At 37.1% G+C, this 24,400-nt stretch overlaps 1 protein-coding gene across 1 annotated transcript; it reads left to right on the top strand.

Moving 5' to 3' along the window:
- Positions 1-16,580: 16,580 nt before the first annotated feature.
- LOC143633131 (uncharacterized) lies at positions 16,581-20,045 on the top strand. The gene is made up of 7 exons (XM_077101476.1): positions 16,581-16,679; positions 16,749-16,847; positions 16,998-17,237; positions 17,328-17,386; positions 17,666-17,801; positions 17,882-18,449; positions 18,526-20,045. Exons 1-7 carry the CDS (start codon positions 16,581-16,583, stop codon positions 20,043-20,045), a joined length of 2,721 nt encoding a protein of 906 aa, XP_076957591.1.
- Positions 20,046-24,400: the final 4,355 nt, after the last annotated feature.

Below are 24,400 nucleotides of genomic sequence, written 5' to 3'. Positions count from 1 at the left end.
GAGAAACCCTATTCATGCATGCTTATGTGGTAATATTTGTGGATTTTATATCTACGTAATGCTTAGTTAAATAAATTAAGTTGTACATGCAAAAATCTATATCGGAATTACTTGATCAGATTTTGGAAATACATGACAATTGCTTGATGTTTTGATCTTGTTGTGACATAGGATGCATGCTAGAACAACTTAAAGCTATCGACATTAATTTCAATAACCAATGGGCGGGCCAAGTTTGTGTTTGTGTGTGAGTCCATACGTGAGTCTTAGAGTCATGTGTTGTTGAACACACTCTCATCACTTAAACACTTGTACTAAGTAACAGTTAGCGAGTCAAGTGCATTCAGTTGGTTTGAGAAAAGTCTATTGCACGCGTCACCAGGTGAGTTTATACATGTTTACTACTTGCTTTCTCTAGGGAAAACACAAAACTATTTTCGTACATTTGTTTTTTGGATAGAAAACACAAAACACTTTTACTTACTTGTTTTCTGGATTAACACAAAACATTTGCCTATACTTATTTTCCAGGAGAAAACACAGACATAGTGGTTTTCTGGAGGAAAAATCAGTGACTTGTTTTGGATTTATGTAGTTCCTTATATATCACAAGTGTATACTAGATGCTCTCATATCACTTAAAGTCCTTACATACCTTGAACTGTTAGGATGAGATCACGGGGAAATTTAAGTAGCAATACTAGGTTTGACAAACCCAACCTGCTAAAACTCGATTGGAGGTTGGACGAGTGTAAATTGTCCTAACATACATGCGCTAGTGTTTTGTGATAGACCTGGCAAGAAGGCCTATATATAGTCAGCTTCGGTAGTAGCTTGTAAATGGGTTAGCTACCCTAGTATATTTGAAAAGTGCTAGATCTACTTATATATACACTACTTATTCTATGTATACTACATATACTATACATGCTACTTTTACTATAACTTATAAACTCACCAACCTCGTATTGACCATTGAGTATTTATACTTGCCCATGTTGCTAGATATGCTACGAAGTGGGTTGCATTGCATATGTCTGGAGTCACGCTTGTCGCTTGAACTTTTATTTCACATCGTTTACATTCGATGAGTTGTGCATGTTTGAGCACATGGTTTATTATTTTAAACAATTACTTTTATGCTTCCGCAAAACTTTAAACGGTTTGGTTTGTTTTTAGTTTTCTCATGTTTGAATGAGACTTAAGTAATGTTTTGAATATTTTAAATTGGTTGTTTGGTATAACAAATGAGTTAGATCCGGGTATGTCACACGTCTCGAAATAAAACTCCGTTAGTCGAAATTTAAGGGTGTGACACTCAGTAATGTTAGAAAACCCTCTTTAGTTAGGTTTCAAATCTGAGACCGTATATAATTCTCAGGCTTAATCATTATTGAACCAGAAGACCAAGTCCTAAAAAAAACAAACTACATGTCTAACTAGGCCTCCCAACCATTAAATATTATCTAACTAGTGTTTACACCCGCGGGTTGCGGCGGGGTGTAAAGCCGTTTATTACACACCCACTTCACTTGAAAATATGAAGTCATGACCACCACCACCAACGTCTTCGGTCATCATCCTTTCTCCCGCGGCCAATAACTTTTGTGAACCATTAAGAAAACCCTCTTGTTGCAGCGGGGCCATAAACTGTCACATCCCGCCCTAGGACCTAGGCGTATGACCAATAGTTGGTACCTGTTTTGTAAATATATCAGAGTTATGTTCTTTTAGCGGAAGTCTTTTGAATAAAATATCATTATATTGAAATCTCGGGAATTTAATACCCATTTTAAAACACCTGTCATTTTAAAATATAATTCTTCACAGTATTTTAAATATTTGAGCCATCAGATCACCTCTAATGACTATGTCCTCAATCTTCTTATCTGTCTTGCTTGTCTGTTCTAACATTTACTATTTCCCTTAAATGTGGGGAAAATACGTCAGCTATGTGCTAGTGCATAACGCTGACTCAACAAAAAGGTTTTCATAATTCATCATACATAATCATATGCAAATCATTTTCGTTATGACACAACACCAATACTATTCAACGACTCAGTGGGCCTTATCCCATCTCATCGGAACTAAACATACCAATAGACCACATAATCGGACTTCACTCGCCCTAGAGACAGTCACTTGCCTCATGGTCAGTATGTTTGTAGTGTGCCCACTACAAAACATTTATGTATGGATCCAGACACATGTATTTTAGCCTGAGTGTTTAGTACTACCTTGTATCAAAACGTTTTAGAGGATGTGAACCAATCCTCATGCAAATACTTTCATAACTCTTTGCATATGGATAACAGTCCATAGTTTATAAGAGTAAACATTTCATAAACATAGAGGATTCGTACCAACCCTCATATAAAATCTTTTCCGACTCTTTATTTATGGATAACCCTCCATAAATATCTTTAAAACAGTACATGGACGTATTCACGTCATAAAACATTCATAAAAATGTTGGACGTATTCACCTTATAATCAACGTGTCTCACTGATAATTGCCTGATCTTTATCTCAGATCTTGTACGAGAATAACATTTTATAAATAACTAGATCTACAATCTAGCTATAGACCTTAAGTCTATTTGCATAACCTTTACCTTGATATCCATTTCATTTATAAAACATTTATATACTACGTTTCTTCATCATAAAGAAACGTATATTCATTTCTTCATTCATAAGATATATCTTTATAATAAAGAATAATATTTTATTCATAACCTTATCTTATGAAAGCTATATTTCACTTATTAACTGATCAAGGTATAGACTATACCCCTGACTAGGGTCTAAGCCATATATAATAAAATAATCGGGCAGAACCCCTACATGGTATGGCTTTTCTTTACGGAATACTTAAACTTCCTGTGGGCAGCACTCCTTTTTGCACGTACTTCTAGACAATTAACGTGTCGGAATTGTCGGGACTATGGCACGAAAACCGAGGTAATGTGTGTGTGATGTGATGGAGACTTCATCCCCATGGCTGCCTATTTATAGGCAAAATTCGTGCATCTTCGCGTATCGTGAAGGATCTTCGCGTATCGCGAAGTGCAAATGTAGCCGCAATTAATATTATATTCCTTTGCGTATAGCGAAGGATTTTTCGCGTATCGCGAAGTTGCTCAATAGCTTGGCTGAGTCAACCCGTAGACCTGCCACGTGTCAGCACCAGGTGAGATTACTTCATGTATCTTCGCGTATCGCGAAGGTGCTAAATTTTCATTTTCAGTCCCTGGACTTTGATAGCTTGTCATATCTTGATCATAGTTCAAAAATACTACAGCGGCCCTTATGCGGCTCGCGGCGATGCGAGCGTGCGAAGTGCAAAGTGCGCCATCAAAACGCCACATTACGCCCATCGCCCGAGTCCGTGTTCGTGCGCGTCGGGTGCTTCGCACCCTCCGTTAGGACTAGTGAGAATGGTTAGCCATACAAGAACATTACCATGAAAAACTCCTTCTTTATAAAGTGCTCTCATTTCTTTCCTACTTTTCATGTGGGATGGAGTTTCCATACTTATTCATTTAACATATAATGCTTTCTTTTCTTTCTCTCATTTCTTCTCATTACTTATCTCACAATTATTTTTAGTCCTTTATCTTTATAAACTTGTCAAATTTGGATCAAAAGTTTGTGGGTGTTACATAAACCGAGCCAAGTAGCACCAATGCTACATCACCGCCATCGAGTACCAACACTGAAAAAGCTTGTATAAAAAAATAATAAACAAAAAAAGCAAACCGAACAAAAGGTAGACGTAAAAATGTTGAACCACCTACGTGAAACGTAAATAATAGGAAACAATAACTAAGTTGATCTAGGACCGCACGTTGCGACATAGTTGAATCACACATGCACATTGTTGCGTATTAACTCGCAAAATTTTGACCGAAACGTGAAACGAAAAATTCATTAGAGATGAAAAGTATAGGGGACCAAAGTTGAAAATAAAAAGACGTTGCGGTTAAATTGGAGAAGATGTAAAAGTATGAGGGTTAAAAGTAAAAAAGATTAAGGTAGTTTTTGGTATGCAGGAATGGGAGGTGGAATGGAATGGACCTTTACAAAGGAATGAAGAAAAGTGTGTTTGGTTGACTAAAGGAATGAAATCACTCATTACCTTATCCATTCTATTCCATCCAAAACACCCCAAATTCATTCCATACATCCCCCTTGTTTTTTTTTCATTCCATCCTCTCTTTCACCCTACTCATCTCCACCACCCTCCCACTATTACCATCGATCACCATCACCACTACCACCCACCACCAACGCCACCTCCACCGCCGCCTCCCACCACCATCCCCACCCCCGCCGCCGCCGACCACCGTCATCGCCTCCAACCACTAGCGTCGCCGCCGACTGTCTCCACCACATTAACCATCGACAACCACCACCTCCACCCACCATCACCTCAACCTACCCACCACCTCCCACCACCACCACCGCTAATACCCACCACCGCGCCTACCGTTACTGCCAACCACCTACCACAGCCAACTACCGTCACTGACCACCGTCAACCACCATCACCAATCACCTCCCACTCTCACCGCCGCCGCCACCACCGCTCACCACCACTATCGCCACCATCACCACCGCGTACCTCCAATTTTATTATATTCCCTCTCTTTTTTTTTCCTGACTAACAACATTAATTAATTATTCATTTCATTTTTAGTTTTCTAGATGTTAACCAAACAACACAATGGAATGGTAATGATCCATTCCATTCCTTTGTTCATTCCGTTCGCCCGTCAATTCCATTCACTCGTCTATTTCATTACCCCATACTAAACAGACCCTAAGAAAAAAAAAGGAAAACAAAAATGAAAAAAACCATAAAGTGAGTACAACAACCACATCATGAGGAAAAAATATAGAAGCACAATACACCCACTTTTGTTATTATATAAACTAGCATTTTATGTTGGTAAAATTCGGGCATTGATAAAACCCAAGAATTGTAGGTCCCAGCTTTGAGGCGGTAAGTCGACACGAATTCGGTCAATTTTGGTTGTGTGCGTTATGGCATCGAAACTAAAACAAAAAATAAAACAAAAACAATTAAAAAACTAAGGTGGACCAATGGGGTAACGTTGGTCAGTAAAGCTCAGGCTTGGTAACACCCGAACATTGTCAATCTTGGTTGTTGAGGCAATTGGTTATATTTTAAACTTCAAAATTTTGGTCGGTATTCGTCACGCTTGTTACGATACCAAAACTAAAGAACAAAAAGTTAAGTGAAACCGATGGGATTACAAAACTATCAGATCCACGCCAAAGTTAATGTTGTAAGATAAACTATTCTACCACACAAAAATGATAAAATAACACAATTAAAAAAATAAACCATCATTTGCAGCACTAGGATTCAAACCTGGGTTCCCTTACCAACAAAACCATCCAGCCAACACCAATGCATGTACAATCTATCAAAATCATTACTACATATACAAAAATAAAAAGAGCCAACTTTGTGGCACAAAGGTTCTCTACTCAGATAATTTCTTTAGATAAGAAGAATACAAAGTAAATAGTTTTTAATCAAAACTATGAAATCAACACAAATCTCACGATAAAAGCATGCAAGCTTATTGCGGTGCTCTCTCTTATAACATAAGCAAGGCTTAAATCTTTGCAAATACAAGATAATAGTGAAATTTTACCGTTAAAAAAAATATTATTTTGTTAAATTTCATGATTAATTGTTATATATTATATATTACTAGATTTTATCCCCTGTATTACCGAGGGGAGGTTGTTTTACATTATTCGTTTTTAAGATTTATATATGTATATTTGGATTTTAATTTTATTTATTGTAAGAAAGTTAATAGTTGATATACTTGAGGTTTGATGATGAAATGGTTTCACAAATAAATGATATGTTATAATCCGGTTTAAAAGCTATCTGGTTTTGTTATTACCCATTTATTTTCTTTATTATAAAGTTGTTTCTTAATTATAAATAATATCCTTTTTTTTAATAAAATAGGATATTAATTTTTAGTATATCCCTATTTTATAAGATTTTCATATCAAATATTTGATGAGGTTAATTTTTAATATAATGAGCATTTATAACCCGTTTAAGAACTATCTAGGTTTGGTGAGACCTTACCCATGAATTCGGGTCAAATGCGTGAGAAGCCTTCATTTACAAATAAAGCAATCTGATGGCTTGAGAGAATGGTTGTTTTACATTTTTCATTTTTTAATATTTATTTTTTGGATTTTAATTTTCTTTATTGTAAAAAAATTAATAATATACTTAGGGTTTGATGATGGAAGGGTTTCATAAATAAATGAATATGTTATAACCCATTTAAAAGCTATCTGGATTTGGTGACCCATGACCCGATTATGTTTTTTACTAAAAAATTGTTTATTAATTATAAATAATATATTTTTCTTTTTAAATTGGATATTAAATTTTAGTATATCCATATTTTATAGGATTTTCACTACAAATAATAGGTAAAATTAATTTTTAATTTAATGAGATGTTATAACCCGTTTAAGAGCTATCTGGTTTTGGTAAGACTCATACCTATGAATTTGGGTTAAATCAATAAGATGTCTCCATTTAAAAATCAAGCAATCTGGTGACTTTTATAAAATAGGGGAACGACTACATCGCGACACGTAGAATTTTAGGGGTTTTAATTATATATATATATATATATTATAGATAGATAGATAGATAGATGTGAATTTAATAAAATATAAATAATATTAAATAAATCATGAAAGGTTGGGAGCAAAATTGTTCGGTGAAAACTCATGATAAAATCATGTTAAAGACAGTATTATTTTCAAATTTACTTTAATAATTGATGTAAAAGTAGATTCATTATTGTTTTTTGGTTAAGAAAAAAACAAGTATTAAATAATGTAACAGTTTTAATTCACGTGTCGAACGTAAAGTTATATTACGGAAGTACATAATATGACACTGTGTATTCATGTTGATGTTGTACATGTTATATATTGTCTACTAGATTTTATCCCCCGTATTACGGAGGTTATTTTACACTATTCGTTTAATATTTATATATGTATATTTAGATTTTAATTTTAAGTATTGTAAGAAAGTTAATAATTAATATACTTGACGTTTGATGATGAAATGGTTTCACAAATAAATGATACGTTATAATCCGGTTTAAAAATTATCTGGGTTTGGTGATGCCCATTATCCGTTTATTTTCTTTATTATAAAATTGTTTCTTAATTATAAATAATATATATATTTTTTTAAATAAAATTGGATATTAATTTTTATTATATCCCTATTTTATAGGATTTTCATATAAAATATTTGATTAGATTAATTTTTAATATAATAAGATGTTATAACCGTTTAAGAGCTATCTGGGTTTGGTGAGACCTTTACCCGTGAATTCAAGTTAAATGCTTGAGAAGCCTTCATTTATAAATAAAACAATATGATGGCTTGAGAGAATAGTTGTTTTACATTTTTTGTTTTTTAATATTTATTTTTTGGATTTTAATTTTCTTTATTGTGAGAAAGTCAATAATATACTTTTATGTTTGATGATGAAAAGGTTTCATAAATAAATGATATGTTATAACCCGTTTAAAAGCTATCTGGATTTGGTGACCCATTACCAGCTTATGTTTTTTACTATAAAATTGTTTATTAATTATAAATAATATGATTTTCTTTTTAAATTGGATATTAATTTTTAGTATATCCCTATTTTATAGGATTTTCATATCAAATAATTGGTAAGATTAATTTTTAATTTAATGAGATGTTATAACCCATTTAAGAGCTATCTTGTTTTGGTAAGACCCATACCCATGAATTTGGGTTAAATCAATGAGAGGCCTCAATTTAAAAATTAAGCAATCTGATAGCTTCCATAAAAGGGGGAAGCGACCGCATCACGACACGTAGGATTTTAGGAGTTTCGTTTATAGATATTATAGATATAAAATCACCTCTTATGATAGAAAACTGATGTAACAAATATTTATAATCAATACCGACTAGGGAAGTGCCTTTCAATGATTTTTTTTGTTTTGTTTTTGTTTTGATATATGGGTTTGTATAAACCAATCGAACATGACCCAGTTAGTTAATCGTGTTAAAAATGTCAAATCACAATTACTTATAGATCGACTTCTAGACGTGTCAACTTAGTTCAAATTGCTTATATGACACAATCTTATAATCCCCTAGAATTAGCTATAAAAATTAAAGACAAATTAAACAAATATTAGATTAAGTAAACAATTAAGGATCATAAAGCGGAACCATTTTATTGTGCACGGTGTATCAGATGAATATATAGTAAAACGTTACGCGTTTGATTCTTATTAAGTGTTTGTGGTAGGCTAACTGGATCAACGATTGTTATTTTGATAGGTTAATCCATTACCCTTTTTTTTTGAAAAGCTCACTTCAATAGAACCAAGCACGCTATCTCTAAGACAGAAATAGGGGACGCCAACAACAAGCAAACAATTACATTACATTAAAGTTACACCACCCTTTCCAATCTACCGAAGTCGTTAATCCATTACCTAATATGATTAATTAGGTGTTTTTATGGCCTATTTCAGTTGTTATAAACACTTGTTACGGTTCCCTAGGAACAAGAATGTTTTTTAGTTGGAAGTTAAAATGACTGATGAAAAGAGAATATTGGAGAATCATTCACATTTCTGCAGTAAGCTAATGGACAAAGCAAGTGAAAACACACCATCTCGTATCTTTTGGCATACCATAATGGTAACAAATAGAAAACCATCAAAAAAGCTGATACATAAAATCGAATATTGCTCCATTATATGTAACTTTTGTAACAACAGTTTTTATGCGATTTATTTTCGTTCGGTTTCTCACCATCAAAAGCAAAATCATTTCTCAAAACATGAAAGTCTGAAACGAAATCTTATCTGATATCTATTCGTAATCACTTATGAATTATTGACTGGTAAAATTCAATTTGCTTATAGTGTAAGAAGATCAAAACTTGGAAATCATAAACCAATCATTTGTTTGAAACTTGAATCATGCATGTTGGCATATAGATGACTTAAGTTATGATTTTCCGAAAGAAATGAGAAATTACGTATAATATAAGTAGCGCACGACTTGTTTTCATGTATATATTCTTACTGAACGATTTGTTTTTTCTCAACGTCTCATCATGTCAAATCGCTTGCATTTATTTTTCTTTCACGTTACATAATAGGAACGGTCTACGTTTTATCTGTTTAACTTCAAATATTAAAATGATGTAAAATTTCATGTGCGTCAATTTTGAACAAGAGTACAAGACAGAAGACACTATAATTATGTTGTTTTTGAATTAAATATTTTTATCATCTCATTACATTAATTTGATGCAACACTATGTATTTTACCATGTTTTCATAATTCAATCAAGTATCATGAGGATTCTTGAATACAAATCCATTGTTTAAGCGATCTAAGTGTTCTTGTAAAACATGTCACTAGGATATGACACAAACATGTGGCAAACAAAATACATGACACATCATTGTATGGAAAATACCCAAGTGAGTTTTGAAGAAGGGGTCTTTCATATAAAAGCCGATCAAACTAACCGGTCGGACTGAAAACCGGTCCGGTTGTCATTTTAGAGACCTGGACCAGTTTTCTTTTACAAATAGTTAAAAAGTTTTTAATAATCCAAATTCACGTTAACTTAGTATCTCTCGTACAATGGGCGAATTTTTAACACCCTGTTAGAAAAAATAATGATATTGTAATTCTAGATATATAAACTAAATAGATCTCAAATTTATTTGATCTCTTTTATTTTTAAGAAGTTTCTTCATTATTTTAGTTTTTTTCTTGAAAAAAACAATTTTATTATTACTTTCAAACATAACTAATATAGTAGAATACTTATGTTAAATTTGATTTCCACATAGTATTTATAATATTAAAATATTTTAAAAAAATAATTATTACATCATGAGTTGTTGAATACAACTCGATTCTCCTACCGTAAACCGGTAAAATAGTTATCTCGATGATCGGTACAAATGTGCCACATGAGGTTGATGAGATAGCCACTGGCTTTCTCCTTACAAATGCTCACCTTGACCTCGAAGTTTAGGGTGTTTCGGTAAGCTCAAATTACCATCATATAGCTTCCACCTTTATATATCATATATCTTTAATTATTGGCTTTGGGTAGTCCCAAGAGTGGGTCATAGTGCTTCAAGGAGTTGCCCTCATCTTTTTAAGAGTGTGCTAGGCTCCGGCATGAGTCCCCTCTAACGCTGTCTTTGTACCACTGCTGCAATGTAATATAAGTAAGTCGTCTCAAATCCCACAACCCCACCATCGTAAATATAAATTTCGCATCTTATATTTATGAAAAAGAAAATGTTAGATCAACTTAAAATCCAAAAGCACCATATGTCCATGTCGACATCCAAGTGCAATAAATGTATATATGTTCTAGTAATCTAGCTATATTAGATATCCTAAGTCTAAACAATATACTCAAGGACCGTTTCTGATTATTTATTTTTTATAGCTATGTTCGCTGGTTTACGGTTAGGAGGTTACCGTTTTGATTTTTATATAGTCTGCGGTTAAAAAGAAACGCCGTTGTTTGCCCTCAATGGTGTAAGGCACACTTAAAAAAATATAAACAGGTTAATGGTATAAAAATCTAAAACAAAAGATAAGTTATCTGGATCTCTGGATTTGATTGGATGTGACAATGGGCCCCAATCATCAAAGACTATGAATAACCCTCATTGGTTATTAACCTCCCGGTACTTGAACCGGTCATAAACTTCATATTTTATACACAACCCCTCGTCTTTCACTCTTAATATTTTCCCACCTCCTATTTTTCATCTTCTTTCCTTTCACCATTTTCAATATATTGTATATTGAAAGAAAAAGTCAATAAATTCTATACTCTCTGAATCGTTATCTTCTTAAATGTAAGATTAATACTCTATATCCCAATTCTACAATCCATAATGCATATCTTTGACAAACCACACTTTTACCTCTAGAGTTTAGGCTTCTAAATCGTATTTACCTTTAGAGCTTAGGCTCCAGCTACATTTGATGTTTAAGATAACATCTTTCTTTTGAAAGTTTACCTTTTGGAATATATCTTTCTTTTCGGGGATCAAAGTAAGACATACATTTTTCTCTTTGAGGTTTAAAGCTCCCAAATACATAATCTCTTTGAAGATAAGGGTTCAAATTATATCTTTCACCACAAGATCATAATTCATATTATACATATCTCTAAAACTAAGATTAACCATTTTTCTTCAGAGCTCAAGCTAGATCAAATCTTCCACTCTAGAGCATGAGCTTCTAACACCATCTCATACATGCGTGGACACAAGTCCAAATCTAGATTATGATTCGGAGCACAGGCTAAAGAGACACAATCATGAAAAATCTACATGTACGTAATGTTGCTAGAACGTGGTGCCCTAGTGTTGACACCACAAAACCACGAAGATGCAACACACATTATCAACGACCAATACCCGCGCCTATTGCATGCCTAAGCAAAAGGTCTGGTGTACTGCATGTTTGCAAACATTCATACATGCCGCATGACCAAAAAAAAAACCTTAAATTAGTGTAAGTATGGATACCCTCTCCCTCACAAGAAAAAAAGGGTGCATTGCTATCTCATAACATAATGCATACTGTATTAACTCTATAGATATAACTACTCTCACATTGAAGTTTGGCTAAAGGAAAAAAAACTCATTTGATTGTAACAAGTCTAACACGGCATTACCATGCAAGTCAACTCACGTAGTCACATTGTTTTGTATAGGTATTGCAACTCTCCATACAATGTTACATAACCCAAGTCTAGATGATCATGTAATTTTGTTTTAACATATAAATATTGTATTTGTAATTTTATTTGCTTTAATGTTTCCCGTCATTTGTTAAAATCATATATGCTAAAACTAAACCTTTGATATTCGAATCGAATTTCCTATGTCCTTAAGGACATGCTGTCCTTAAAAGACATACTTAGTGGTTGGTGTTCCAATAGTACGAGGACCGTAGGGTATTTAATGAAAAGTGAAAGGTGGTAACAGTAGTGAAGTGAAAAATGAGTTAGATCCAGGAATAAATGCAGGCAACCCATGGAAAACGGGGGAAAAGTGATGGAAAGACATATACCACTGATTATGCTTTTGCTCAACCCCCCAAGGCCTGAATTCTATACTAATTGAAGTAAACCCTTACCCCCCCCCCCAACCCACCCCACACTAAAAGAAACACTTCCATCAATACAATCCATCACAATACACATTAAACAAAATGATCTTATGATAAAGAAAAGTAGAAGCTTATACTTTTATCAAAGATATAGTTCTCACACTTTTTCAAAATATGCTCTTATCTTTTGGTTTAAAATGTCTTTAAAGTAATAACTTTTTAATTAGGCGAATAGATTAGTAGTATAAAAATCTACTTACTATTTATTCCATGAAAAAGTCACTTATAAAAGTACTTACGAATAGATATTTAGAATAATATCTTGTTATCACCTAAATTCATCAACATAAGATTGTATAAGTTTTTTTTCTTAAAAAGTTGAATGCCGCTTCATGAAATTTTCACAACTATGAATTATTATTTTATATATTTTCACAAGTAAATGCATTCTTTATAAATTCATGGACTTTAATATAGCAAACTTGGGTTTCGTAACATTTTCGTGATTCTTTTACATGTACATAGACTTTTATACGCTCAAAATATGTTGAATGACTTTTTCCTTAAAAATGAGAAAGTGTATTGTTTTTATTATATTAATACTAGGTTATATATAAAATAGATAGTGTTTTATTTTTTTACGTCTTGAGACAATTCGTGATATATTTTTTAAAATTTTGTTCTAAAGTTTATCAAACACTCACATTAAAGAATTAGTGATAATTACGACATATTTTAAAACGTGTCGCAAACATAACACATATCTTAAAACATATTATTACTAATAGTAAAAGAAAGTACAAATAATGTCACTTTAGCAATGGCCCCTTACATGATATTTCATGAAAGCTCCGTGACAACTTGCAACATGAAAGTCATTTAGTTGTGAGCAGATTTTCATAAACACAATTGTTTCTTAACTTTTTTTCTTTTTATCATGTTTTTTATAGGTTATTTCAAATAAATAGTTATACGATTAAACCTTTGAGCTAAAACTTAACTGTTCGATAATTAAAAATGGTATGAAAGGGGCCCATGGTCTAATAAAACAGTGACGCGGTACAGCACACATCAAAAAGTATGATGGAACCATTCATGACCAATCAAATCAGATCAAATAAACCAAACACAATCTCCTTAGTATTTAATTAATTAAATAAAAAATAATTATTTAATGTCAGTTCGAAGTTGCAGTGCAAATAAAATCTCCTACAAATGCATTTTGGAATTTGTGACATGACATCGTCCACACTTTTCTATACTACGATTTGATGTCCTAGCCTGGCCTGTCATAGGGTTGTCGGATCGTACGGGCTATACGCTGCGTATAGACCTATACGCGGCGTATTGTCTATACGCGGCGTATTGTCTTTTGTATATTTTTGGAGCCCGGCTCCCTCCCCTCCCTCTCCACCATTTCTTTTTTCCTTTAATTTTTTTTCTTAACCCTCATCCTCTTCATTCAACCAACACAAACAACCATATATGTTTCCGGAGTCGAACGATGAGATGCCGGACGGGTAACGGTCAGTCGGAGTTAAACCATGTATGTTTCCGGAGTCGGACGAGGAGATGCCGGACGGCGCTAACGGTCAGTCAGAGTTAAACCAGGTTTCGTTTTATCTTTATTTTTTACATGTTAGGACATAGTTGTAGATGTTAAGACAGAGATTTGGTGAATGGTTTACTTTATAAATTTGTCTAGGCACCGACCGTTTGACAGTAACCCTAGTTTGTCGGGCCTCCTAAACTTAAAATAGATTTCCCGTATTATTACTGTTAGCGCTAAAAGTTTTATTATATTATTACTATTAAAATATTAATATTATTATTAAGATATTATTGTAATGAAAATATCATTGTTAGTAAAATAAAATACTATTATTGTATTTATTAAAATAGTATTATTATTATTAAAATAATAATATTTAAATACTATTTAAATATAAGTTATTATATTATTATTATTATAATAATTATAATAAAATACTATTAAAATATTAATTATTATATTATTATTATTTTTATTCTAAACATATAATTATTATTATTAAAGCATTTGGTTTTCTATTATTATTAGTACTAAAATATTATTATTATTAGGTATCTGATGTACGCTTGAGAGTCAGATGCCGTGGTTAGGCGGCGACGCAAGACTTTCGGAGGTACGTTTGTATAGCGTATTGTATAATATAATATAATATAATAATATTATATTATGTTATATTGTATTATGTTATATTTATGTTAGTGAGTTTTTGTAGAAAAGCTCACCAGTGTTGTCTTATTATGGTTTTTTTTCCTTTTTTTATTTCTTTTCTTTTCTTTTGTTATTATTAATGTTATTTATTATTAATATTAATAATATTTAATTATCAATAACATATTATATTGGAAACTCGATAAAGGGCGTTTAGTAGCAGGACTTATTTGGGAAAATTGACAGTGCGAAACGAACTTTTAAATTATTGGCTGCTTTCGTTATGGACATCTTCAATCAGTTACAGTGGCTTACTTGGGAAAACTGACATTTCCAAACGAACTTTCAATTTCTTGGCTGCTTTCGTTATCGACATCTCAAATCTAGCTCTTCGATTTCTTCGAACTCTAACGGTCTTAACCGCCGGTCACCACTGACAACCGTAGTTGTGTTCACTCGAACACATATCATTCGCACTAAGCTTAAGCTTAGGCTTGTTATTAGTTTTATTTTTAGTTGTGGGTATTCTAAGTTGGTCATGTTGCGTATATCAAAGAATTATCGGCGTATATATATACATATATATATAGTAGATGTGCGGTATAAGAATTCATTGCGTCGAGATAACCAGCACCAGATCGAGACGCTAGTTTGATGAGTTTGAACTTCTCGGATCCGCGGTATCCGCTAACGGCAGCGAGAACGGGAGCCCCTACTTTGGACAGATAGGTGGAAATTCGATCATTGCTCCAACATAACGAGCACCAGATTGAGATATTAGTTCGCACTTAGCTGAACCGGTTGACACGTATGCAGACGTGGATTTAGGTTCGATGCTGACCCGGATATTAACACATTTGTTTACAACATTTGTTGACACATTTTCATAATACACAATGAAATCACAAACTCAAACAACAATCCATACAATAGCAATTGTCTTCGTTATTTTTCTCTTCTTCTTGTTTGACTGGTCGTTGAAGAGAATTGCTATTGTATGGATTGTTGTTTGAGTTTGTGCTTTCATTGTGTATTATGCAAACGTGTTAATATCAGCGCCAGCACGGAGCCTAAATCCACGTCAGCATACGTGTCAACCGGTTCAGGTAAGTCCCGGCTAATATCTCAGTCTGGTGCTCGTTGAGCTTGAGCAATGACCGAATTTCCACTTATCTGTCCAAAGTATGGGCTCACGTTCTCGCTGCCGTTAACGGATACCGCGGATCCGAGAGATTGAAACTCATCAAACTAGCGTCTCGATCTGGTTCTGGTTATGTAGGCGCAATGAATTCTTATAACGCACATCTACTATATATGTATGCGTATATATATAAGCCGATAATTCTTTAATATACGCAACATGACCAACTTAGAATACCCGCAACTAAAAATAAAACTAATAACAAGCCTAAGCTTAAGCTTAGTGACGACTGATATGTGTTCGAGTGAACACAACTACGGTTGCCAGTGGTGGCCGAAGGTCAAGACTGTCGGAGTTTGAAGATATCGAAGAGGCGGATTTGAGGTGCCGATATCGAGAGCATCCAAGAAAAGGTTCGTTTGGCACTGTCAGTTTTTCCCAAGGTAATCACCGTAACTGATTCAAGATGTCCATAACGATGGCAGCCAATAAATTGAAGGGACGTTTTGCAATGTCAATTTTCCCATATAAGGCCTGCTACCGAACACGCTTTGCCGAATTGTGAATAATAATATATTATTCATAATTAAAATAATATTAATAATAATTATTATAAATAACAAAAAAAAAGAAAAGAAAAAAAAACATAACAAGACAAGCTGGTGGGTTATTCTAGAAAAGCTCCCCTATCGGCCGCGTATAGATCTTTCCGCGACGTCTTTTTATGAGAGAGACGCCGCGTATGGACCTATACGCGGCGCCTTAGTTGGATTACAACATGCCCTGCAAAAGCTGGGCTAGGTTGTCAACTCGTACCTTAGACGCCGCGTATAGGTCTACACGCGACGTCTTGATGTTGCTGAATTATTGGAGGCCGGCTCCCCTCCTTTCCCTTCTTTCCTTTCTTTATTATAAATATCGTTGTTGTATGTTTCATCGTTCAACAAAAAAACAACACAATATTTGTACTATATATATCCAGAATGTCTTGGTTTAACCATTTATTTCCAGAGGAGGACCCGGGATACGCCGCTAACGATCAGCCTGGCACGTCGTGGTTACCCGTCTTGAACCAGGTTTCGGTATATATTTATTTAGTATGAATTTGGTAGTTTTTTTTTACTAACACATGCTGCATTACGTTTTGTTAGGAGTATGTCGGGTATGATACCCAGCCCGAACAGTTTTATGGCAACACTAGCTCGCCGGGCTTGCCAAACTTGAACCATGTTTCGTTATACAGTCTTTTTGTAAATATACGGCTATGTTATTATTATTTTAATATTCTTATTTATTATTAAAATATTATATTTTATATTATTATAGGTATTATTATTATTTATTATTATTAATTATTACCACTGGCACTGTTGTTTGAATTTATAATTTATGTATGGTAGGAGTACTTCGTGTCGGATTACGGTAGACAGCTTTCGTACCCGTCATCTGTCGCCTGGTCGGATTATGGAGGTCAGGCTACGTCATCGTACCAGCCACCAGTAGCAAATGATCCGTTTTATGGAACCGAGTCTTCATCGCACCACGGGCGAAATGATTATGCCGAGCCAAACCCAAATAACGAAGATGGTTACGATAACGACTACATACACGAGGTGAAGGTTTCGTATAAAACAGATGCTGTAAGACACCGTGTGTTTTATTTAAGTTAATATTATTTGTTTGTATGTTATTTAATAAACGGCTTAAGAATTAGCGTAAAACTGTTTTAGATTTTTAAGAGCCGAGAGGAGCTGGAGAACTGGGTAAAAATTAGAGGACGAGAGCATGGGTTTGTTGTTGTGGTCCAGCGGTCAAGGAAAAACGCCGTGGACCTTGCATGCAATCGTGGAGGCGAACCCAAAATAAAGGCGACGGTGAGACGTACCGGCAGCATCAAAAAATGTTGTCCGTTTAAGATCCTGGGCAGGTACGACTCGAGGGGTGCATGTTGGAGGGTTCAAGTGGTAAGTGAGACTCACAACCACGATCCCGTTGAATTCGAGGAGGGGTGTGTGTCTTTTAGAAAAATGAACACCGATCAGCTGGTTATGGTTGAGAGTTTACACAGGGCCGGCGTGAAGCCGCAAGAAATCGAAGCAGCCCTCCGCAAAAAGTTTCCCGGTGTGCAACTTGTATTAAAAGATATATACAACCACACCGTCAAGATTAGGAGGGATGGGCTACTAGGCGACACCCCTATGAAGGTAGTTCAAAACACTTGTAGTTTTAATGTGTACTTGTCGTGCTTGTAATATTTAGCAAAGTTTTATTTCATCCAATGCAGGCGCTGGAAAACTTTCTCACAGGCAACGGTTTCACATTATATACCCGGGAGAGTGATACCGACGACAGGACGGAGGAAATTTTCTTCTGTCATAGTAAGTCGCATAAGATGTGGCGTGCGTTCCCTGAGGTACTGATGGTTGACACGACGTACAACACCAACATGTACGACTGGCCGTTGGTTGAGTTTATCGGTGTGACCTCGACATCACAGTCGTTTTGTATCGCCGCCGCGTTTGTGATCAGGGAACGGCAGAGGAACTTCGGCAGAGCTCTAGAGAAACTTAAACAAATGATCTATGGCTGCATGGAGCCACGAGTGATCCTGACTGATGTGGACCAGGCCCTCATGAACGCATGCGACGCGGTTTTCCCTAATGCCACCAAAAATTTATGCAGGTGGCACATATCCGAGAATATAAGGAGAAAATTTAAGGGCCTATATAGCACGGAAATGGGGACGAACTTTGCGTACTGGTGGAAGAATCTGTATCAGTCGCCGACGATTCAGGAGTACGACCACCGTCCCCTCAACATGGAGCGTCATTTGATACGGGACGATAGAGCCGGTGAGTCCTTCGTATCACCTGACAGTTTTTAATAGCCTAAACATACGTGTTAATAACGTTTCCTTTTATTTTTCAGAGGTCTGGCAATACATTCGCAAGAGTTGGCTGGATCCATACAAACACAAGTTTGTAGCCTGCTGTATCGACGAACGCCGAAACTACAGCGAAACTACGATGAACCGAGTTGAGAGCCAGCACGCAAATCTGAAAAGGTACCTCAATGGGAGCAACAACTCGCTCGACACAATTGCCAGGCAAATCCTTATAATGGTCAACTCGCAGATGAAAGAAATCGGTAAATCTTTTGAAGCCTCCCGTTCGAAGGTCATGGAAGGACATCGACAGCACGTTTGGTTGAAGAAGCTAATAAACAGGGTGTCGATTCACGCCCTGGGTCTACTTGTGAACGAGTATGGGTTGATACACAAGATGTGTGACGGCGGCGCTTCATGCGACCACCATTTGTATTCGTCTTTGGGGCTGCCATGTGCTGGTCGGATTGAGGGATACATAGTTAACGACACGTGTATCCCAATAGAGGATGTTGACCCGTTCTGGAGGAGGCTTAATTTTGATCCAGCCTGTCCGCCGAACGAAGAGCCAGACTATGCAACAAGCTTACGGGACATCACAGATACGCTATCGTCCATAGATGACCCTAATCAAAAGAAAAGTTTTTTCGCCAGGCTCTTGACTGCTATTCCAGGGAGATCTAAAAAGAAGGGCCAGAAAAAAGAGAAGATCCTCGGGGGCGTCCCAAAAAACCAGATCCCGAGGCACAGTGCATGCACCCCTACTCCAGATCTCCCCAGACACAGCGCCTACAACCCATCCTCGTCACATGGGCCCAGCCAAGAAAACCCCACCCCATCCTCGCTGACTCGTTCGTTGTCCCAGTCAGCGTCGTGGTTTAAAACTCCTCGTGGACGACCTACGGGAGCTCACCTCGGGTTTCCTTTGATGGTTTCGCCAGCGCAAGTACCGGCGATAGAAACGTTTAGGAGCGTCATTCCTAGCTGGGCCCAGCCGTTCGTCGCAGACATCAAAAACGTACGCCCAGACGGTAACTGCGGTTTTCGATCAATTGCAGTGTGTTTGGGGATACATGAGAAAGTTTGGCCGGATATTAGGCGAGCGATGCAGAACGAGCTGGAAACGAACGAAGGGTGGTGGAGGGCGATGTTCAACAAAGAGGATGACAGGTTGTACGGCTGGGTTCATTCCAGCATTCTGTACTACAACACGGCCAAACCGGCACCGCCGAGTTGTTGGTTCAGCTTACCCGGTCACGGGCACATGGATGCTCAGACATACGCGTGTGTGTTAGTCAACCTAGTTGGCAATCAGACCGAATCTTACTTCCCATTGAGAATCGGTCTTGACTTGGTTCCGGATCCACAGGTTATAGGCATAGCTAACTGGGGATGTGATCACTGGATATATATAAACCCGGTAGGGGATTTCCCAATGCCTACGCCAAACCCTAATTGGGAAAGAAGCGCCGTACCGGCGGCGCTCGAATGGAAAACATGGTTCGGACAGCGTTTGAAAGGAGTACGAAGACATACACTAGGGTTGGCGAAGGGAATCCTCTAACGTAGATCTAGACAGCTTATAGAAAACATTGTATCAATGGACAAAAAATCTCTAATAATAAATATTAAATAATAAATAATAAATAACAATAATTTTAATAATAATAAATAACAATAATTAAATAACAAACTAATATTAATATTAATAACTAAATAATATAAAAAAAATAAAAATAATAATAATAAATAATAATAATAATAAATAAATAACAAATTAATATTAATATTAATAACTAATAAATAATAAATACTAATAAATAATGATAATTAAATAAAAAAAATAGGCCTAACACGCCACGTATAGGCCTATACGTGGCGTCTAGGACCCCTTATATCAGCAGACGCCTGCTCAGCAACCACACTTAGGCCCAAGACGCCACGTATAGGCCTATACGTGGCGTCTAGGACCCCTTATATTAGCAGACGCCTGCTCAGCTGCCACACTTTCAAATTTCAAAACTCCCGTGCGAACAACTGAGCATCCACACACGAGCCTATATCGGATGGACACCCACCGGAATACCAAACGAGCCGACGAGATTTCACTCGACACCGACACGATATGGAGGTAATTTTTTAATATTATATTAGTGATGATGATTAGGTTAACATGATGCCGGAGGACGAGCTGCGGGTATGGTGGCGGGCTATCAGCGATCACAACTTCAGGGATAGGACCTTGGACACCAATTCCAAGGTCTCGTCTATTAGGGACCCGCTGCACAGGTACGTTCTTAAAATGTATTCTATTGTTTAGTATAGTATAATATAATATAATATAATATAATATAATATAATATAATATAATATAATATAATATAATATAATATAATATTATTGTTAATACAGTATAATATAATAGAATATAACATTATATTATTATTATTATTATTGTTAATAAATTATATTATCTTATATTACACAGGTAACTTCATGTAAGGCCCCGAACCCGGTGGCCCTACTTTAGCGTCGGATTTACTCATAAACACAGTTCTTCAAATCAGAGTTTATTAAAACTTTTCGCGGAATATAAAACATCAATCATTTGTTACAAAACATTAAATCTTTTCTTTGATACCATAACACAAAACTTTATATTTAAAACATCTCTACTTCTTTCTTCAGATGCCAGCCGTTCAATCCATGCCGTGTGTCATCCTCATGCTAACTCTGTAATCAGCTCACCTGCGTGCATACTAAAAGTCAGCTACGCTGAGTGAGTTCTAGTTAATCGAACGCCATACAATACATACACATACATACATATCCGTAGATACATATCCATACTTCACTAGTTTCCCTTCTGTTCTACATACATACTTGCTACCATACATACATACATATCTACAATCACTAACCTCAGTCTACCGAGAGTACGTTCATAGTTCACCGTCTATACCTGTACTCAAGGTCGTGAACACGTACAAGGTTCACAGTCCTTACCTATGTTCACCATTTATGGTACGTACAAGGATCGCGGTCCTTCCCTATACCATAGTACATCCACAACACGTTCAAGGTTCACAGTCCTTCCCTATGTTGCAACCTAATTCATAGCACGTACGAGGTTCGCAGTCCTCCCCTATGCTACAAAATCAGCACGTATAAGGTTCACAGTCCTTTCCTATGCTGAAATACATCCACAACACGTACAAGGTTCGCAGTCCTTCCCTATGTTGCAACCTAATTCATAGCACGTACGAGGTTCGCAGTCCTCCCCTATGCTACAAATACAGCACGTATAAGGTTCACAGTCCTTTCCTATGCTGACGCCTATCTACATTACGTATAAGGTTCGCAGTCCTTATCTACGTTTACATATATCATCTACTTCACGTATAAGGCTCGCAGTCCTTAACTACGCCATTACCAGCCGAGTCTATGTCCGACAGAAGCTAGAGGGATTTGCCATCCTAACTTACTATGTCGAACGTAGAACTCACATGCCATTCGTGTACCTATATACACATACTTACGTTATAACATAAGAACACTCTAGGCATTCCTTACCTCAATCATTTAACAACCATACCCCTTGACGTTACGTGCAATATCCGAAGATCGTTCACGCCCCGACAAGTATTCATTTGAAATATTCATACATCTTCGATATATAATATTCGTACCTTTATTTTTAACCTGACAGTACGCGCAATATCCGAAGATCGTTCGCGTACCGACAAACAATCATTCATATCTATCACACCTATCACATATGACATACACTTATCACTTAGGATAAATGTATTAACAACACATCGAGTATGCACACAGCCCCGAAAACATAACAAGGAATGGGGCTAGAAACTCACCTGAATTCTGCTTCTTTTTCTGATAGCTGTAAATCCCTTCTCTAACTGAGCTCGGCTGACTGTACAAGTTACACGTATCAATACTCGTCTGATCTAATCTGGTGGCCTAGTATTAGCTTACTTTAACTTATCGCTTTATAATTTATTTTCTAACCAAACTTGGCTTTAGGCGAAGTTAACCCTCGGGCGAACTTAGCTCTAGGCGAAGTTAACCTTAGGCGAACTTAGCTGTAGGCGAAGTTACCAGCTAGGCGAACTTAGCTTTACAGCGAAGTTGCCATCAGGCGAACTTGACTTCAGGCGAAGTTAAACCTTAGGCGAACTTGGCTTCAGGCGAAGTTAAACCTTAGGCGAACTTGGCTTGAAGGCGAAGTTACGCTTGAAGGCGAAGTTCATCAGGCGAACTTAATCTTGCAGGCGAAGTTATCGCGCTGCAGATCTGTTTGCCCATAAATCCTTCGTTTCTTAGCCAAATAACTCGATTTCGGTACCCACGGAATCGTATGATCGGCGCCTACAAATCCCAACCATCAAATCGGCCTAAAATCGACGTTTTAGGGGTCCGATTTGGGCAGTTTGGGTTTCGGGTCCGGTTAACCCATCCAATCCTAACCATTTTCAGTAATATTAGCTTTGTTGGATTTGTTCTTACCTTACCAACTCAGATCTATCAACAAAATCTCGGGTCTCGGCTTCGAATCTTGATCGGTTGGAATGTGTGTGTTTTGAGTGTGTGTATGGAATATGTGAGAAATGGTGGTTAAGGGTATTTATATTAGGGATCATGGGCTTAAGCCCATGGACTCTCCTTCCTTCGTTCATAACCCAAGTCCATAGCCCATATCCATTACCTAACACTAGCCCGACCCATACCAACTCCTACTCTATTTATATCCCGATAACCCGAGTAAACTTTCCCTCTATTATTAAGTAATATAATTAATATTATCTTGAAATTTCGGGATGTTACACTTCACAGGCTGATTGCGATGTCCATTGCAGGTCGCAATCAGGGCGCGGATCACTACAGCCTACACGACCTGTCTGCTGACTCACAGGCACTGCAACCTCGCTAGGGGGTTTGCAGACTATTTTGTTGCCTACTAGTTCTGGCAGGGACGAGGGTCCTTGATGGGTGGCGGGTACGTCACCCAGCTTGCGATATCTCTGGGCCATGGAGACCTGGTGGACGGCCTGCGTATCACTCCGACCCGTCCCTGCTCGCTGGACGGCTAGCGTTGCGGCGACATGCACATTGTACGTTCGTTCCCCGGGCCCCACGGGCCGCGGGACTGACTGGTGGCCGGGGCGGGGGCACGTGCGCCTTATGTCTCGGTGCCTTTAGTCGAGCCTCTCCCGATCGCGGCATCGGAGGTGGAGCTTGTCCATGAGGCTGTTGACGCGGGGGAGGGGGCCGGCGGGGATTCGGACGACGGTGGTGCCGAACGTGAGGATCTGGGCGCATCTCAGGTACGTTTTAATATATTATCGTTTTATCGGTTCTTTTAATTCGACTTCGTATTAAACGTATTTACGTGGTTTTGTTGTTAGGGGCCGACGCAGCACGTTTCACGCACATATCGCGCGGTGCGTCTGGGTCCCGCCACCGACGCTAGGTTGGAGGCCCTAGAATTGGAGATGAGGCGGATGTCGTGCCAGATTGACTGGCGGATGAGCCAGATGTCGCGCCAGATCAACTGGCTTGTTGCCAGTCGGGTAGCGGAGCTGTCTGGACAGCAGTACACCGTGCCACCGCCACCGCCACCCCCCCCCCCCCAGTTTTGACCACGAGGCGAGCACGTCTGGCGTGAGACGCGGACGGGGCGACGACGTGGATGCCCCGGACGGTTCGGGGCCGAGGCGCAGGGGAGAGAACGACGCCGACGTTGGCAATGCGTTCGGGGCTCGTGGGCCACGACGACGACATGGGCATGGACATGGGGGACTTCACGTAGATTTTATGTTTTAGTTGTCATATTTTCTTTTATTTGTACAGATTTAACAATGATTTTTGGTATATATATGTGTTAACTGTTTTTCACCG

The sequence above is a fragment of the Bidens hawaiensis genome, unplaced genomic scaffold (assembly GCF_021521415.1).
Source record: "Bidens hawaiensis isolate Kalapana, Puna unplaced genomic scaffold, B.hawaiensis_p1.1 tig00006617_1, whole genome shotgun sequence".
NCBI classification, from domain to species: domain Eukaryota; kingdom Viridiplantae; phylum Streptophyta; class Magnoliopsida; order Asterales; family Asteraceae; genus Bidens; species Bidens hawaiensis.
This window is presented reverse-complemented; position numbering and strand designations above follow the sequence as displayed.